Source organism: Takifugu flavidus, chromosome 15, assembly GCF_003711565.1.
Source record: "Takifugu flavidus isolate HTHZ2018 chromosome 15, ASM371156v2, whole genome shotgun sequence".
Lineage (NCBI taxonomy): Eukaryota > Metazoa > Chordata > Actinopteri > Tetraodontiformes > Tetraodontidae > Takifugu > Takifugu flavidus.
Genome location: NC_079534.1, coordinates 3,663,523 through 3,683,098, shown reverse-complemented (window position 1 = coordinate 3,683,098; position 19,576 = coordinate 3,663,523). Strand labels below are relative to the sequence as shown.

Genomic DNA, 19,576 nt, shown 5'->3' with positions numbered 1-19,576 from the left:
AATAAGCAGAGCAACACGAAGAATGAAGCCTCGCACACGGGAGATAAAGTGGGAGACAACTAAAAGAGGATGATGTATAGGACGTAGCTTCGCGTGTGTGTGTGTGCGTGTGTGTGTGTGTGTGTGTGTGTGTGTGTGTGTGGCGTTCAGGGGCTGACTCAGGCGGCCTCTTTCAAAACTTGCCGATGTATCTCCTCACCCACTGACAGGCGTGATCCTGCCAAGGTCAGGCCCATCCTTTGGGATGGAGAGGAGCACCAACAGGCCTCACCTCCACACCTCTGCTCATTTCAGGAGAGGGGGGACATTCAGCGGAGAGGGTGGAGGGTCATGGGTCAGAGCAGGCAGCGGTGTCTATTTCTCTAATTTAAGTCCATAATTACATCAGACAGATACAATCTTAAACATTCAGCTCAACTGGTCGTTTCAGACCATTTGCTTTGCTGCACAACTGAATCCTAAAGCTCTATGATAAAAGGTTTGGCGTGTGTGTGTGTGTGTGTGTGTGTGTGTGTGTGTGTGTGTGTGTGTGTTGGGGGGGGGTCTTCAGTGGATATTTAGCCTTTAGCGGCTAGTTGCTCGCGTGCTCTGCGGGTCAGTGCTTGGTTAATGCTCCATTAATTTAGTTCTGTCTCCCTCTACTGTCTCCCCCTCCTGCTCTCACACTCTGACAAGGTGATTGATTAAATAAGCAGCTGTCAGTAGTTCACACTGTTGCCTTTTAGGCACACACACACACCCTGCAGGGTCCCGAGAGTAAAACCCACATTACAGATGCTCACACACACACACACACACACACACACACACACACACACACACACACACACACACACACGCGCTGGGATCATCAGGTCATTATTTATCAGCATATGTTCAGAACCAGGCAGCTGATGATTCATGAAACCTCAAAAAAAAAAAATTCTGATGTTTTTTTACCAACAAAACTCCTCACTATTTTTCACATTATTTCAATTCCAATGAAAATTGAACACATTCAAAATGTCACTAATTTGGCCTGGAAGGAATTAAGAGAAAGGTACAAGCAGCAGCAAAATGTTGGTCCAAATGGAAGCCTCACTTCCATTTGTTTACTCATAGATACAGATTCAAAACTCTTGACAGCAAACACACACACACACACACACCTTTCTCCTCTCTATGCAGCTATCTCTTCATCCCTGCTCCCCACCGTGCCGACATTTCATTTGCTTTTCTAAAAGTGACAACCCCAGGGAGCAGGCGGAGGTTGGGTGGGAGGGATGGTGAAAGAGGCTGGTGATGAGTTTTGAGCAGGGCGTGGAGGAGTGCTATTTAAAAGCACCATGCATCATTGTCACCCGGCGAGAATGCACAAACACACAGGCGCGCACACACGTGCACAGTCTGACAGGGAAAGACGCGCGCACAGAGCAGCAGAACGCCGCCCGGGTGGCAAACTGGAGATGACCCCCGTTCCATTTCATCAAATGTCCTCTGAATGAGCCGCACAGCCTCATCTGTTTGGCACACAGAGGCACTGACACAGAGCCGGTGATCAGCCCGGTGTCTTGCCTGCTTAAATCACAGCTCACTTAAGCTAAAACCATATCACCTCACACACACACACACACACACACACACCCATTTGTGTTAACACAGCCCCTGGTTTTGGGCTTTAGGGCTCATATTTGCCATTATGGAGATGATGGCTTTAGTGGGGCCTCTCACCTCACCTTGTGTTGGATGAGAGAGGAGAGAATCAAAATGAAGGCTGACATTTCAGCGGGATTTATTTGATTGTGGATGCAAGGTAGTGTCATTCTGGGGGAAGGGGATATGAGACAGTTGGGGGGGGGGGGCTGGGACCTGAGGGCTAAACTAAGCAAAAAGCAGAAGAGCAGACAGTGGCGGGGAGGGGGAGTGAGAGCGTGGGGGAAAAATAAAGAAAAAAGGGAGATTGAGGGTGAACAGAAGTGGCCCCCTTTCCCTTTCCGTAAATCAAATCAAATTCCCCTTATCGCACATTATTTGAAGAGGTTATCGGGCGCGGTAATGCGGTTACACGCCGGGCTGCAGCTGAGAGATTTCCTTGTTTACCGATGTTGGCGGGTGTTACAGCTAACCGGCTGGGCGAAAGTCGAAGGGAGGGGCTAAGAGAAGGAGGCGAAGACGAGAAAAGAGGGGCAGCGGGCATAAACACTTGATGCATGCCAGAAACCTCATTTAGGGGGAACAACAATGGGGAGGGATTGGAGTGTGTGTGTGTGTGTGTGTGTGTGTGTGTGTGTGTGTGTGTGTGTGCGCAAGGAGACACCAGTTGTTCAAGGACAGAAACGCAGACAAAGTAGGGATACACACCAAGTGTAATTCCATTTGGGAAATGCTTGTGTGTTTTTTCTGCATGTTGCGTCTCCTTGCCAACATACCACGTTTGTGCCAACTCATAAATCCAGCTCTCTTCCTTTTTGACTCTTATTGTGGTGCTTGAATCCAGTTTACATGCACAGCGCTCATTAGTTGATTGGGTGTATATCATTTACAAGTTAATTCAACCTGAGGGAAAAGCCTCAGGTTCATTACAGGTCAGACATTTCCTCTAGTTTCTTTGTCCAGACGAGGAATTAGGGAAATTGCTCATAGCTGTATCACATATTCTGGTTGGGTTTGGGCCACGGAAAATCTCCTGTTTCCCAAGAGGAATGAAGGCTCGGATAAAAGCGTGGAGATGACACACAATACAGGTCATTAAATGTGATTTGGACCCACAGAGTTGTGAGTACATGGTTTGCCTCTTAGCCCAGTGAGCCATGAGGACGCCCCAAATGGTTTTTTATCTCTGCTCCCATTGAGAGAGAGTATTGAGCTGACAATCCCTGTCCTCTCTGGAGGTGGCCTTTTACCTCGGCTCATTGTAGTCCGTGACTGGGAGCCTGCACTATCTAGCATCTATTGATTCCCACTTCATCTGGACCAAAGCAACACGGGAGAGAAAGAGTGAGAGAAGGTGTACGTGTGTGTGCAGCGGAGGGAAAAAGTACAGAAATAAAGAGAAGATAAGGGATGCTGCTTCAAGTGTTAAAAGGGATTAAACTGCTTTCACAGTGAGTGACATCTGAGGATTTTGCATCAGCTTTTGGCTAAAAAAACAGAAACTGTACACAGCATTTACGGTGTGGCAGAACACACAAAGTACACAGGCTGTAAGAACTAAAGCTAAAGAGAAGAATACGTGCTGTAGGTCAAAGGAAATATAAAAGAAACGTCCTGGATCAAACTTAGTGCATCACTATAAACAGTTCAGAATTAATAACACTCATATTTAAATCAGACTTTGTGGAAAGTCACTGATGTTCATCCCGTCAGCCAGATGACACTTTGTTCTGTGACAAAACCAGAAAGAGCCAAACAGATGGAGAGAGGGGAAAAGTCAGAGAGATAAAGGAAAAGAGAGACGAGACAAGCCACCTTGGTACATGTGGAGGGGTATGCGGTGTGGGGAGGGTCAGCCCTACACTCCATCATAGCTGTCAGAGATACACAACTCCTCTCGCCTCTCGTCTATCTATCCATCCCTCGTTGGCGCCGTCAGCCAGCGTTTCACTGAAGAATCTCAGCACTAAAAAGTCCTGTCAGGCCTATTTCCTTGTTATTGCCCCCCCCTCCTCTCCTGTGGATCTGATACCTTCCCTCTGCTGCTCGAGATTAAACGCACCCTTGTCATGCCGCAGGGTGTGTGTGTGTGTGTGTGAGAGAGAGAGAGAGAGAGTCCACAGCAGGACACATGTAGGTGTGTTGCCCCAACATTAATCATCTTTAGGGCACTGACACCCCTGCATGTGGCACCACCACCTCCTCCACCCCCTCTTTTCTTCTGCTTTTTTCTCTCTCTTGTGTTAAGGCAGCTGAATTCAACTCATTTCGATGAAATGATTGTTCTATATTCTGCTTTCAAATGTTTCCACGCTTAAAAAGAGTCCTCAAACATAAAGGACGCTGTCAGGGAAAATGTTGCGTATCAGAATTCTAACAGTCAATTTTATAAAAACATACAATTTTTAACATCACAAAGCCTTGAAATAATGAATCTCCCAAGCTGATGTGTGTGTGTGTGTATCCTGGTGTGTGTCTGCAGAATGGAAAGAGCCCCGTCAGGTTCAGATGGGGATTGGATCTTTCTTTGTTTACTCTTGTGAATAGTGGCGGGATCAGCGTGACTCAAATTATCTTGTCAAAGCAATAAATGGGAGACAGAGGTGGGGCTGCAGGGAAGGAGCGATGCAGGAGCTAAGCAAGAAATTGAAACACACTGAAAGGAGCGAGGCGGAGGTAAAAGAGAGGTTGGGAAAAACGGGGAAAACTTTGAAATGATCAGATGGGAAATGGTGGAAAAGGGGAAGAAATGGGACAAATAATAGAGAAAAGTGGAGGTGTTGAGACAGAAAAAGGTGCAGAGAGAAAGAGGGAATCATTGATTCCCTATTTTTCAAAGGCAATTAACATGTCTAACGTGGTGGTGCTGTTGAGAACGAGGAGCCTGGTATGCACACACATGCTCAAAAAAGAGCTGGTGGTGTCTGTGTGTGTGAGAGAGTCAGGAACAGGGCAGATGAATATATCATCAAGGATACACACACACACACACACACACACACACACACACACACACGTATATAGAGCTTTTTGTGCTTAACTGGGAGTTTCCTCACCTGACTCTTTGTTGCCGTGGTGACAAGCAGTCTAAATGGGATATCTTGGCTCAGCTGGAGCCTAGTGCTGCAGAAAAAATATCCCATTTGATTGGGTTAATACAGGAAATCAGGAAATATCCCCGTTAAGCTTTAAAGTAGGCTTTAAAAACACACCTGAGTTGGCACAATATCACGGCCTACATAGAGACACCCAGAGGTGGACCCCCCCCGTGCACTGCTGATCAAGGACAATGAAGTGAGCCGGTGTTGTTGGCAGCCTCGACACAGCATTATCTCATCCATGGCCGATGCCGCCTTAAATCTGCTTTGACCTAAAGGACACGATGGAGACTGTACGCCACTCTATTGCCCTTTTTGACTGTGTGCAACGCAGAATTACAATGCAGATGCTGTCAGCGCCTGTCAGCTTTACAGAGTATTTCTGTGGTTCCGACCTCAGTGTGAGCGAGAACACAACACAGACCTTCACAATTATAAGGGAGAAATTAACTACTTGTTGTCTGCAAGTCATTTAGACAATATTCAGTTTGGATTAGTGGCGTGAATGAACATGAAAATGAGGTTGTTTTCCTGGTTCCTCCTCGTCCTGAACGCATGCTGGTGTTCTCACCTGTGCCTCTCTCATTATTTTTTTTTTATGCAGGTAAAAAGAAGATATCTCTGTATGACAGCCAGGCTCCGATCTGCCCCATCTGCCAGGTACTGCTCAGGCCTGGAGAGCTTCAGGAGCACATGGAGACAGAAATAGAGAGGCTGGCTAACATCTGCCTCAGGTACGTGTGCTCACACTCTGGCAGCTACAGTCACATGAACAGTTTATTCCAACATACAGTAGCTGGTTATAGCTGAGGATCCTCCCCACTGGCTAGCTTAGCAGTGCCAGATCACTCCAGTATCAGGCATCTCCTAAATCACTAACATGAAGTGTCAATAAGCATCACTATTATTATTTCCGACCAGAACGTTTTGTGCCATAAATCTGCATAAAAGGCATCACCATGCCGTCTGCGTAATGGTTTCCAGCAGGGATTAGGAATCAAACCCGTGGCCTCGGGGTCACTGCCGCTCTCTTCTTCTCCTCGTGGCAGGTGGATGAGCAGTTTTACGGTGGATAAATCAGCTCCAAGCCCTTTTAACGATAGAACACAACCATTAGGTTCCATATTTCATCCCGACCACACATCTGGTTGCGTGTGTGTTTATATACGGGGGTGTGTGGCCTGTGTGGGACTGGTGCTTGTGTATGACCTGGTAGCCACCTGTGCTGCCCAGCTTTACGATGGTCCCCATTAACCCAGTGAAACAGGGCATCCGATGCCGTCACCCCAGGTGGAAATCATGCCTCACTTTACACCCTGTTTGTGCCTCCTGTCCCCCTCCTCCCCTCTGTCATCCTGTCCCTTTTTATTGGCACTGTGTGTTGATGACCGCTGCAGTGATTTACACATGTTGGTATCATTAAATTAACGAATGAAAAGCCTACCCTTTCCTGTGGTTAGTCTGTCTCTGATCTCCCATCCTGATTTCTCTGTTAGTTAAAGCTGCACGTGCCTCAAACCAACCAGTCACCTTGAATGAGACCGTTTGAGAGGACGTTAATGTGAAAAATGCAAAGTACCTTCAAAATGAATAAAGCTCTGGTGAAAAATGGGGGAAGGTTGCAGAGGTGATGATTGAGAGGTGGAGCAACCGCTCAGAAGGAGTGTCGGGCACCTGAAGAACCAGGTGAGGTGAGAAGTGGAATAAAACACCAAATCCATTGGAAAGGTTTCTATAGCTTTCAGCCACCTTTCACTGGGAACGTTGAGCTGATAGCTGAGATTCTAACATCTAAGCTGGAGCTGAAGATGCTCTGGGGGAAAATAAAACCTCTAGATATAGAAACAGATAAAATGGAACAGAAAATGGGAGCGAGCTGGTTGAGGGTCATCCATCATTGTCTGATATGCTGGGATGTGTGTGTGTATGTTTCAATAATTAATAAAGGTTAGCAGGATGCCCTTCCTTTCGTCGCATACACAGACACACACACACACACACACACACACACACACACACACACACACTTTTTTAAGGAAATAGTGACAGATTGTGACCTAACTGACTGACTTATCCATCCAAAAGAAAAGAGATGTGTGTGTTTTTGCATGGTCTCTCTCTGTCTCTCAAACACACACACACACACACACACACACACACACACACCACACACACACACACACACACACACACACACAGTCTCCTTTTCTCCTCAGCTCTCTGCATGGTAGCAGCCATCATTGAAAGTGACAGTGGGAATTTGGTCCAATTTGTAGTAAATCTGCCTTTAATGATGACCAGCGCTCACTGAATAAAAGAGCTGTGGGTATGGAAACGAAGGTGTGTGTGTGTGTGTGTGGTGTGTGTGTGTGTATGTGTGTGTGTGTGTGTGTGTGAATATGCATCCCAAATTCTCCTGACCTGTTCTGTACATGCCTGCTCCTTATTTTACTGTATTGTCCTGCGTGGAAATGAAAGTGTGTGTGTGTGTGTGTGTGTGTGTGAGAGAGAGAGATAGAGAGACAGATTACAACTGTCTGCCTGTCCTCTCTTGTTAGTTGGCCTCTGTAGCTCCTCAACTAAGATCATGTAAATCACACAAACACAAGCAAATGGAAATCCATTCTGCCCTGTACACATCAGGTGGCTTGTCGGGGCAAAGTAATCTGCATACTCCCCCACCCTCCCCCCTTCTCTCCTTCTCCTCATCCATAATCAATCAAATAGCATGTTCAGTTGTGAAATGACACAAAAAGACCAAAAAAAAAGCAATCAGTGTTGCACGTTTCTTCCATCTATTTCACACACATCTCCCTCTCTTTCAAACGCTGATGGTGTTTTTGTGTGTGTGTGTGTGTGTGTGTGTGTGTGTGTGTGTGTGTGTGTGTGTGTGTGTGTGTGTGTGTGTGTGTGTGCAGGTGGGGGTGGGTTGGTCTCTGTTACCTGTCACTCAAACCCTGTTTGTCTTTCCCCGTTGATGACCATTTCACCCCCGGTGAGGTGGATAGACGCTCTTTTTTCCACCCACTTCAATTCAAACTGCTCTACTGTACATCAACATGTGTTATAGATCATATATAAATCATTTACCCAGTTTGCAACTGAGCGTGATTAAATAACAAAAAGACATCTGCCCCCCAACACACGCGCACACCTCATTAAGTGGGACATGTTAAATTGCTCGAGCTCGGCTCTTTTTTCCTGCCCTCTGTCCTCTCTGATCGTTTCACTTTGCTGTGCAGCTCATTTCCACTTTCTACTCTTCTGCTGGCTTTGACAAGGCAGGCAGCTGGAGTTTCCAGCCCTGTAACCCTCTGCATCAAAAATTCATAGCACGGGGCAAACAGATGTGTGAAGCGCATACGAGACACAGCTACTCTCCCTCTTTCCTTCTCTGGTTTTCTGTCTTCTTTCATCTTCCTCTCTTGAGCTCTCTCTTTATTTTTGCCCGTCCTTCTTTCCACACCACATCTCTCTCACCTGCTCCCCCTTCCATGCTTGTTTTTTCCCCCCCACTCCCTTTCATCTCTCTATCACCCCCTCTGTCATTGTGGCAATTTTCTCCCATCGTGGCAGGCGTGCAGCCGCTGTCCTCGCCCTCCCTCCGCCTCAGTCTCCTGTCGCCGTTTGACACCGTCAACAAGCAGGTAGAGGTGGCTGTTATTGTTGATGCCTCTGCAGAGCTTCCAGGTAATGAATAAAAGAGAGAGGAAGAGGGAGGGAGAGATGACAGAGACAGATGGAAAAGATGGGAGGTGGCGGCGTTGTCAGATTCCAATGCAGCTGCTGTGTCAACCAAAATTCTTTGCTGCTCAACTTTAACACACATGCGCCCGCGCACGCACGCAAGGGTGGTGTGTGATATGTGACACAAAGAAATGTAGAGTATGTACACCCAAAAATCTGTTAATATTATACACAGTGAACCGGAAGAATGGAAATCATCTAATGCATCTAATTTCCTCTTGGTTTGATTTTTAAAAAGGGTCAACAATTTCTAAAATAAACAGGAGGAGGTGAGCTCTGAAGGTCGTCACAGCAACAGCAGCACAGCCGTGTGTGGCGGCGCAATAATTAATATGGCTTTCGTTTAAATGAAGCATTACTTCCACAAGAAGCAGTAATTCTTAATCTGTGACTGAAGGCAGAAACCTGGAGTGTTCCAGGAAATAGTGAGGGAACATGTCTAACAGTGGGTTGGGAATTTTTAATGGCCAGTAAAAAAAAGACAAAACCACTCTCTGCATCAGCGGTTGCATGTCGGAAAAGAATACATCGACATTATTTACATTTTTGTATCTTGTCATACATTCCCATCATGTGCTGCTGGCCATTCTACTCCTTATATATTTTCCTTGTCTTGCTCTCATGGTTTCGTGTGCACCACTTTGTATATTTTCCCCTCAGATAAGACATATGAATAAGATTTCTTATTCTTATTATCCATCCATTGAAAAAGAAAATCCCTTGTCTAGCAGGGCATGCTGTCAGATTAGAGGTTGTGCTTAGTTGTGTATCAGCCACATTCTGTTCCATGGTTAGCCAGTGTGTGTGTATGGGTATGTGTGTGTATGTGTGTGTGTGTTGGGGAGGGGGGGGGTGTCCAGTGGGGGCTTGGAGAGCTAACAGGGTCTCAAAGAAAACATGACAACCTTGTCTCGGTTTGTCAACGTCAGCCTGTCGTGACATTCAGAAACAGTTATCTTGATGTCTGGAGTGAAAGTCGGAGAGTGTGAAATAGGAGGAGGGAAGTAACGATGAGACAAATCAATCCAGAATCAGAAGAGGATGTAAATAAAGGAGAACATTTTGACAGAATATGGAGGGAAATGCACGATTTGTGAAATTGTCAAATGTCTATGAACCGACGGCTTCGGTGAACACAAACGCAAACTCCAGCTTTGTTTTGTTTTCTCTTGCAGCAAGAACCCCTCGCCCAAGGATGGAGCAGCCACTCCAGGAACCCCCAAGGTGAGGAGAAGCTGACGTTTTTAAGCTTTGTGATCGGCAGCACTAAAGTTACAACAGTGCCCAAAGATGAAGCCTAAAAAGAGCTCCCTGACTCCATCGAGCCGGCACTTCCCCCGAAATGATTATTCTCATGATTTTAGAGTATAACTGACAATATAGGTTCAACGTTCCTAAGAGTAATGCATGTCCGGAGGCATGTCTGGAATGGTGCCTCTCTGAGTGGTGATAGCTGACACTAAGGTGAAACACGCTGCTGCAGGAAACAAATGTGCACATCACCCACACACCTCAGGTTCCTGACCCAGGGTCAGAGCGGCGCTCGCGGCACCGCGGGGGGGCTCACGCTTGAGGAGCGAGCGCTGCTCTGGCACCGCGGTCGTGACTGCGCATCTCGCTGCTGTTGTTTAGTATTCCTCGGCGGTCCGTGGAGAACGGACGGGGCCGGTCTGAAGCAGCCAGGTCTGATGTCCTTATCTGCTCCCCGTCGTGCACCGCCCGGCCCTGGTGGACCAGATTAACTCAAACGCACCACTTTACGAGCGGCTCAGGCTGCGTTGAGCACTTTATTTTAAAAAAAAAGAGACTGTAACAACATCTGTAGAGTCATTTAGCATGTAATATATACTGTAGTACAAATAAGAGCACCTCTATTAGTACCTTTGATATTTATACTATATTTACTATTGAGGAACAGCGGCATTTAAAGTACATCAATAATTGATACTTAATGCTCTTTGAGCAAATAGCTGTTGTAGTGTCTGAGAGTACACAATATCCGTCCTTTATTCAGGTGCAGCCACAGTTTTTTCAATGCAAATTCCCACCTGCAGTTCCACGCTCATTTCACCGCAGTTTGAATGCAACCTTTTCGTAACGCCTCTTCTTCTGTTACACTGTGATTTTAATTGGTTGGATTTAAAAGGCCAAAATTTCAATGGAACCATCTTCACGTGTAATCTCTTTGTAGAATCCCGGTAAATGTCATTTTCTAATGATAAAACTTAAGCACATTCTCAGGACGCCCCCAGGTAAATGATTCCTGACCTTTTTAATCCAGAGTTGGAAAAAAGAAGATTCTCTCCCCCTCTCTCTCTCTCTCACACACACACACACACACACACACACTCACACCCGCACTCACACAGGCACAATAGCGTCATGCATAATGTCCAATTTACTGTGGCAGCACTGGAGGTTGGTCATTTCTCACATATTATTATTAGATTACTGCTGTCGAGCACTTAAGCCTCTGCTCTGCCCCTTTCCACTTGATTAATAGAAGAAGACTGTAAATACAAATATTTCATAGATGCCTTGTAAAGGGGAAAAATGGCACAGCATGGCAATGTCAGCACGTGTGCACGCAAGCACGCACGCAGGGCTAGAACTTAGGATATAAGCCTGTGAAAATAGTGAAATTGCTCTATTAATGCTCTTTTTTACGTGCTCTCTTTGGGTTTGTGCCTCACCTGAAGGATTCTCTGGACTAAGGGGGGTTGTTTTGGACGTGTACGTCTGAATAGAGGAGTGCTGGGATCCAGATTCATGAAGCAGCAGCGTCTTATAATGTCAGACAGTTACGCTCCTCCTTTTCCCACGTTTACCCTCTGTCCTCTTCTTGATCGATCACTCCTTCCTCACTCATCCTACCGTCCCGTAAACATTAACTCTAATCAGCAGAAGGCCCTTTATCGACAAAGTCAGGTTACTGTCAGTGTCACCTCCAGCATCTGCGAGGAGAGAAGCCCACAGCGCTCATTCAGATGTTTTTAAAGACATAAATAATCATTTAATTTAAAACAGCGCTGTGTTTGTTGTTTCTGTAAAAATGGTGGCGGGGCCGTGTCTTCACTTCTGTTACTGCGACCTTCCTGAACTCTTGTTGCACTTTAATCACCAGTCCAACTCCAGATCAAATCTCTTCTCTTGTGGTGTAAATGTGAGATGGTGACCTGCTGTAGGCCAGTGGGTTGGCTTCTGGAGGCGGGAATGGTAAAAACACCACCTCTCTGCTCACGCCACGATGGCAGCTGCCAGAAAATACAGAGGCTCTGCTGTAATCATGACACCGGAGGTGGGAACGTGCAGCCGTTTAACACATTCATCTCTCTCCCCAGTCAATGATGCTGTCGGTGCACATCAAGCGTGAGGGAGAATCTCCTGTGGTCTCACCTCTGTCCTCTGAAGACATCCACCACTCCGACAGATACCAGGTCACAGTCACACGCACACGCACATGCACATGCACACGCACACGCACACTGACAGTGGGTCCAGTTTGACAACATTTTCATGTTTGTGCTTTGAGCTCTTAACTAGCTGACATTTGACATTTCGTACCATTACTACATTATCCTGCTGTGCTGAGGAGAACATTAAGTGTGGTACAAGATATTCATACATCAATTATTCATGTCACATTTCCTAAATATGAATAAGACTTAATGAACTGGTACATTTATAGAAATGTATAGATGGTATTATTTGGTGTTGTAAAGTGACACACAGACATCTGATTGCTTGCTGCCCGCTGACATGATGTAGCGATTATCTTGGTCTGATGTTAGAATTGAAAGGCAGAGCATAAGAAAACAAAAACAGCAGAGGACTTGTGATATTTGGGCCTTTCTACCCTCTCAAAGGATAAATCTCCTGACATCTGAGCCACCCTGTGTGAATCAATCTCTAAAATTCATCAAAGTTTGTCCCGTTAATTCCTGTGGTGCTGATGTATCTCTGGATTAAGTGTATTTCCCCCCTTACACCATAAAGTAAGACCTATTAAGTTCATACAGACGTTCCATCCATACGTTCGAGATGACACAGCTCATAAAAACCTTATAGCGATAAAGTAGATTTTCTCATTAAGTGAAACTGCTGAAATCACCTTATATTATACAAATGATTAAGTCAATGGTGACTCTTTTTACCACCCTGAAATTGAGGCCTAATGGCAGACTTTGCCACCTTCTCCCTGCCCGTCAGTGCACCTCAGTGCTCTTTCTCTCTGCTTCCACCCTCCACTGAAAACCTGACCCATCTGCAGCCACTCAGTGAGTGTATCATAATGATTTGGTAGTCGTGGCGATGCAAGGCGAGTGGGACTATAAGTCAAGTGGCAGCAAGAAGTGGGGGGTGGTGAGGAGGAAGGAGTGAGAAGGTGGGTGAGCGGCTCGAGCAGCAGGACATGGCCTGACCGTCCAGTGCTTCTTGATGATGGACGATGGGCTTGACAGTGAGAGGACTGAACCACCGCCTACTCCCTGTTGCCATGTCAAAGAGAGGGCATCCATAACTGTGACCGGGGGTGCTTCAGTCAGCATATACTGCAGATAAAGACATAGATGCCTCTGGGTTTCAAACCCAATAGACATGAGGCATAAGTGGAGGAGATAGAGGGCTTAATTTCTTCCTCAGAGCTACACTTTTAATGACAAGACAATTATTCTTAATGATGCAGGGGATGATCCCTGGCATCCTGTTAACCAAGACCCCAGATATGCTACTTAAGTTAATGTATGATTCAATTAGATGACATTGTTCATAGTTGAATGTGGTTAGCATTTAAGAAAAGAACTTTAGTAAATGCAAATACAGTACTGCTATGCTATGACGGTTAAATAATAAATATGGACATTTTTAACAAGAAGGATCCAACGTTTGATAGTTTACAAGTGCTAATTATATGTGATACTTTATCCTACATTACTATTTTTCTAAATTTTCAAATATGGTTGAACTGTCAGAATTAACCTAGATATTACACATTTGTTGCGTTTTAAAACGCTCCGGTGCATCTTGCACTCTTCTTTCTAGAATGTCTACATGCGAACATGTACGCCAACAATTGCAGGCCAAACGTTTAATGAGCCACCGTGCCCCCTAGTGGTCAAAGTATGGAAAGACACGTGACGTTTCCTCACTTCCGTCTCCAGCCGGGTCACATGATCAAAACAAGCCAATATGGCGTCGGATAGCAGCGCTATTTGTCGTTATGGGCGCCACCTTCAATCCTGTTCCATCCGTATTAAATAATAGTTTCAGACTTGGGTAAAGCGTGATGAGGAGTGTGTGGGGAGTGAGTCTGGCAGTTTAAAGCAGAGAGTTTCAGCGTCTGTTCAAGATGCTGTGAGGGAACTGTGGCTGAGATGGAGGAGGTGGAAAACAAGAGAGAAGTAGGTTTGTTTATCCAGCAGCTTCTTTAGCATCCAAAGCAATCAGCCTCAGAAAAGTTCACAAATAAACACATTATCACATTTTTATAAAGTGTCTAATGTATACTTCTTTTTTCCTCCCTCTGCTTACAGACGTTTTTACGTGTTCGAGCTAACAGGCAATCAAGATTGAATGGTATGTACACAGAAGGATACCTGGACACAGTATGTGCTTTATATCCCTAAAGTGAACATTACTCTTAATTGCATCGGGGTATGTTTGTTAGGGTGAAAACTTTAACGAAGTTTATTCATTTACTGATTTAGACAATGTTCATATTTTTATACAACAGTTAGTTCTGACCAAGTAAGTTGCTGTACATTTATTCTAGTCAGCGTTAATTATTACTGATTGGCAACAGCCTGTTTACCATCCAGTTGCAATCATTTGTGTTGGTGGAGCCAAATAAATGAATAAATAATCAATTTTAAAAGTTAGAAAAGCACATTTTTATTAGTTATCACTAACAAGCCAGAAACAATAATGATGATGCCCATTATAATGATCTTTTTTTTGCAACTAAAGTTTTTTTTTTGAAAAAAAAGAGTTGCTTTTAATGCAGACTTATGCAAATTTAAATGATGTGAAATGAAAGAACCCTAATAAGCAGTAATTCTGCTTTATAACAGCGCCATGGCTCAATTATTGATTCAGTTGCTGAGGGGGGTGTGATTATCTTTAGCTTTTGCTGCCAGAACGTCGTTATTGTGACATAAACTTCTGACACAATCGCAAATAAATCTGGCTACTGTTAATTTTGTGCTGTTATGTTGGTGGTTTGCTCAGGTGGAACCAGGAGTCTTTTTTATGAGTGGTATAACAGCTGGAGGGGGGCAGAGATCCCTGCCGGACCTAATTAGCAACCACTTCTTTTCTCTATTCTTTTCTCTATTTAAGAATGCTCCCCTCAATTAGCATCAGGGGAGAGTCTGGTCGAAGGAGCAGGGGGCTGTTTCAGTTTTTCAACTCTTCAGCCTCCCCCTCACATCTTCCTCCTCTCCCTCCCTTCTTTGGCACGACACCCCGTTGGCCTCGTCTGTTTTCCAGCCAGCTAAAAATTAATGTTTCTGCGCGCCATTTGCAGTTAGGCAAAAATGACAGCGACTCGGGGCACAGTGACGGCTGTTCTGCTCTGTTAAATTTCTAATTAAAAGTGGTTTGTTTGGGGAGGGGGGTTGACAGGGGGGCAGTAGAGCAAAGGGGTGCTAACAGGGTATGGGGGGTACTTCTATGTATCTATGGCATATTATTGGCATTTTCAGATATTGTCATATCTGATCAGAAAATGTTGGGTTTCCTTTTTTTTAAAAGTTAAACCTTTTGCTTCTAATTTCCAATGTTGTTTATATCAAGTAAAAATATGGGTGTTTCTCAGGGCACGATCTGAGGTTATTTTCCAGCATATTATTGGGAGAGTGTTTCACCCATATTAAATATTCCAAAGTATCTTTAATGTTGTGTGACAGAAATCTGAACCAATTCTTTAAATTCTGTAGGTCTCTAAACGGCTGATGTCCTGCTTTTAAGCTCTCCAGGATTAATGGTCAGTTATTAACGTTCTTCTCTCTTTTTCTTACTTCTCATTTTCAGCCCGTATAGGGAAGATGAAGAGGAGGAAGCCTGAGGATGGGGGCCAGGTATGTCCGCTGTGCAGTGCCCCCTTGACTGGGAGTGAGGAGGAGATGAGTAGACATGTGGAACAATGCCTGATCCAGGTAGTAAAAAACCCAGACTCCCTCTAGTCGGACAGCCTGTCCTCATCTTTCTCTAGCTGCTGACAGTCACTACTTCACCTCCTGTAGACGCTGTCCCGTCACTTCTGTACAGGGGTGCAGAACCACTCCTCCTGTAGCTGTCATACTACTAGATTGGATTTCCTACACATGAATTCACACAGCCTTCACATCATACGGGAATAACTGTCAGCCTGACTTGTCGTTTAAAAACAATACGTTTACAAATGCTAAATTTATAGACATAACTGCAGTTTTTCCCATATGAGAAGGTGCATCTTGTTCATTAGCATGCATTTCCTTAGATTGAATACTAGATGTTTAGTATGTGTAGACTAGGACCACCACCGTTGGAGCCAGCCTCCTGTTTCTCTGAGCGAGACGAGACATCTTCACCACCAACCGACGTGCTTCCTTTCTTTCCATAACACTGGCTAAACAGACACTGGGAACATGTAGAGTATTCTCCTCTGTCCATACCATGTGCCTTCTTTTGCCGTCGTGATGTGGTGCTGAGCAAGAGGAAAACAGCTCTGCATTGCTCCATTTTTTTAAATCAAATTTGTCATTTTTGCAGCATTTTCACCAAAAATCAAATCTAATCATGCCAGTTTTTCTCATTAATACATTTAAACAGGTTGCAGAATAACCTTCAGTATAGGACAAAAAGCAGATAGATACTGTCCACCAGGTTCTTGGGTTAGGTGGGGTGTTTGGAAAGAAGCAAATACTAAGGTTTTATTTCTGTATCTCTTGTTTCCTGTTGGATCAGAATGGCATGGACACATGGTATGGCACAGACCAAGAGTGCTAGTCTTTCCAACAAAGGCCGTAACATTAAACACTATTGTACAGTTATGGGTAGCATGTTTGCTCCGATTAATATCTAAATCTATTTTTTTGTGTCAGCGTGAGGGTGCATTAGGAGATGATGATTCCGGTGACATGGATGGAGAGAGTGGGCGGGGCTTTGAGGAGTACGAGTGGGCCGGACAGAAGAGGATCAGAGCCACGGCTTTGCTGGAAGGTGGATTCAGAGGTATAAACGCACACAAATGTGAATCCCTTTTTATCGCGCGGCGGTTCCTGAAGGAGGCAGCGTGTTGTCATGTCTGGAGCCCGCTCTGCGTAGACGGGGGCAGGAGACGTGTGTGTTTTGTTCTCATCAATCATTCCCTCTCAACCAAAATGGTCGGTCTTAATTTTTTTGCAACCGCTCATGAAAGTGCCCAGGGAGCCGTAATGGTGCCCTGGTCTGGGGGCAGCCTGGACCGGAGCCTCCACAATCTTCCCCCGGAAAAGGAAGGAAAACACATTTAGCTGGGCAATTGACCCAGCGGTCTCCACTCTGTGTGTGTTCGTGTGTGTTCGTGTCCAGAAATGCAATTATAGAAGTGGATAGGAGAGCTGGTCACTGGGGAACCTGTCTGCAAACGCTCCGTCACAACTACATCTCCAGCTCCCCCTTTACATTCTCATCTGTCTGTTATTGCATTTCCCAAACTTTTTTCCCCGTGTATGTAGTTTGATAATTAAATGTTCCCGTGCTCCTCACTGGCCTGTGGTCGTGGTTTCAGAAGTGTTTCTAACTTGACCAGGGAAAGGAGGGTGGGAGCAGCCCATAAAGATGTGCTCAGGTGGGGTAAAGCATTGCTCTCATCTGTAAAATGGTCTCCGGGTCTCGAGGCTCAGACCTGTTTCCAGCTCACCTCCTCCGATTTCGCTTCGATCCGTTGTTTAACGCTCACATGCTGAGACACTCCCCGGCCCTCATGCACACACACTTTCCTTCTTGCCGGGCCAGCGAGGGAGGATACATGACAGATCAATGTTGAAATCCCAACTAAACTGTGCCAAAGCACAGCTCATGGGGATAGGAGGTGGCTTCCCCACTTGTCCATCCATCTCCCACAACGCTTCTCGCATCCGCCTTTTTCTTTTCCGTGTCGTTAAACCAGCAGACACGGGACCCTTCTGCTGCTCTAATAGGGCCTCTTCTGATGTGACACAGACAACTGAAGTGGCCTGGGGAGAGCAACTTGAAACGCACACACACACACACACACACACACTTGGCAGAAGGCTCAGAAGGTGGATTTTTGTCTTGAAAGCTCCTCGGTGATTCGAACACTCACTGCTGAATCCTGCAGGCTCAGGAGAGTCGGCCAGACGGATATAGCCGTGTTGCAGGGGGGCCTCCTCAGCTGGTGGGATGAAGAGAGGGTCTATCCCTCTGTGAAGTTCCAGCATCCCTCCCTCCCTTTGAAGAAAGAGAGAGGGAATGGGGCCCTTTCAAGCCAGGGGTGGATGGAAAGGGGGAGGGAGAAAATCGAACAAGATCAGTTTATGATTCAACTCTGTGTGGAGGAAGACTTCCCTGAGTCTCGCTGCAGCTTAGCCAGGTTGAAAGGACCCACAGCACAGACACAAGCCTTTTTTAATCTATATTAGTGCTCTGATTAGCTGCCTACCTACTGGAAATGTATTTTCCAACTTTGGAGGATCATATAAGCTTAGACATTAAATCAGATATGTCCATTTATCCTTTTTGTGTTACCTGGGCTTGGATTTTTATTCTTTTTTTAAATGAACTCGAGTTTCCTCAGTTTGCACCCTGCTTATTTCAGCCTTTTTGGGATATATTGCAGAAAGCTTCTGTTGGCTGTACTTTATCCACAGATGGGTGAAGAGGGGGTGAGGCAGATCTTGGGGGTTGATATCAGAATGTCCTTTGGGGCAGAGGGGGATTATTCCAGGTTCAAGTTGTTAAGAGGGATCGGGAAGAGAAAGTTGGTGCTTTGTAAATACACTTCAAAGGTGTCTGGTGTCTTTGTGCGCGTGTCTCCTTTTCCCATCTCTCCCCCGTCTCTGACCTGCAAATGGCAGAAAGATAGTGCGACGACCCCTGACCCCCGTCCTCTCTGCTGCTCAGTGTGTCGCGATAATTGCTATGGTAACTGTATGTCACAGGGGTCGGTCGATTGGTTGATCCAGGCTGTCAGTCAGACTGATGAGTCGTTTGAACCCGCCTGCCTGTTCAGACCGGCGCTTGTAATGACGCCGTGGCAACGTGTGCGATTATTGTCTCCTGTGATCACGAAACGCATTAAATGCGAGGAGAAACTTTGGTGTCGAGGAGACGTGATAGAGATGAAGAATCCAGATTTACAGGCAAGAAGACACAATATCAAAAAGATGGAGGAATAAATCAATCATACATTATTGACAGATATGAATTAGATGAGATGTATAGACAAGTAAAGAACAATAAGGGGATTAAAGTATACAGGCAAATAGCTTCATTAAAAGGTACAAATGATGGCATGGAAAGGAGGAAGGGGGGTATGGGCGGGTACATAATGTGAGTGAAAGGCAGTTAGAGTGGGGCTGACCTTTCTTGGCCAGATTAGATTGGTCTGCCAACACTGCTTAGAGGAGAAGATAGAAGTAGTTGAAACACTCTCACACACACACACACACACAGCGAGCAAACAGGTCACACACTGCATGTACACACAGTGAACACACAAAAACATGCAGAGATGTGGATGTGTACAAATGAAGCTAATTCCACATATCACAGATGTCATTCAGCACCATTTTTATTTTCATAATTATACTTGCTTTTATAATGACAGAGACCAGTAAGAGTGGAGTTTATTTGTTCTTGCATGCTAGCTTTGGTGCACTTAAACTTAAAGCTTTATTCTTTGACATTAGATTCTGAATCCAAATGTTGTTAATGTGGCCAGCTAGCCACAAGATCAATAGTGTGATCAGATTATTAGATTACACTCAGACCACCACTGCCACCACCCCTACACACAGTACAGCTCTTTTCCAGCCATCAGTGGCATTAGTGGTCAAAGTCGTGCGTTCTTGTCTCATCGTGATGGTCAGTTGACGGATGAATGAGAAGCTTGGCAG

The 19,576-nt window shown here is 45.3% G+C and overlaps 1 protein-coding gene across 6 annotated transcripts in view; it reads left to right on the top strand.

Moving 5' to 3' along the window:
- The window catches only part of rnf220a (ring finger protein 220a), a 105,831-nt gene that overhangs the window by 74,259 nt on the left and 11,996 nt on the right, over positions 1–19,576 (top strand). For 4 of the 6 annotated variants that reach the window (XM_057056347.1, XM_057056350.1, XM_057056348.1 and 1 more), the window contains exons 3-8: positions 5,335–5,464; positions 9,653–9,701; positions 11,819–11,914; positions 14,009–14,051; positions 15,507–15,631; positions 16,559–16,688. In XM_057056347.1, the coding sequence (XP_056912327.1) occupies positions 5,335–5,464; positions 9,653–9,701; positions 11,819–11,914; positions 14,009–14,051; positions 15,507–15,631; positions 16,559–16,688 (573 nt within the window). The remainder of the gene's footprint in view (positions 1–5,334; positions 5,465–9,652; positions 9,702–11,818; positions 11,915–14,008; positions 14,052–15,506; positions 15,632–16,558; positions 16,689–19,576) is intronic. The other 2 variants (XM_057056349.1, XM_057056352.1) reach the window with 1 other exon arrangement.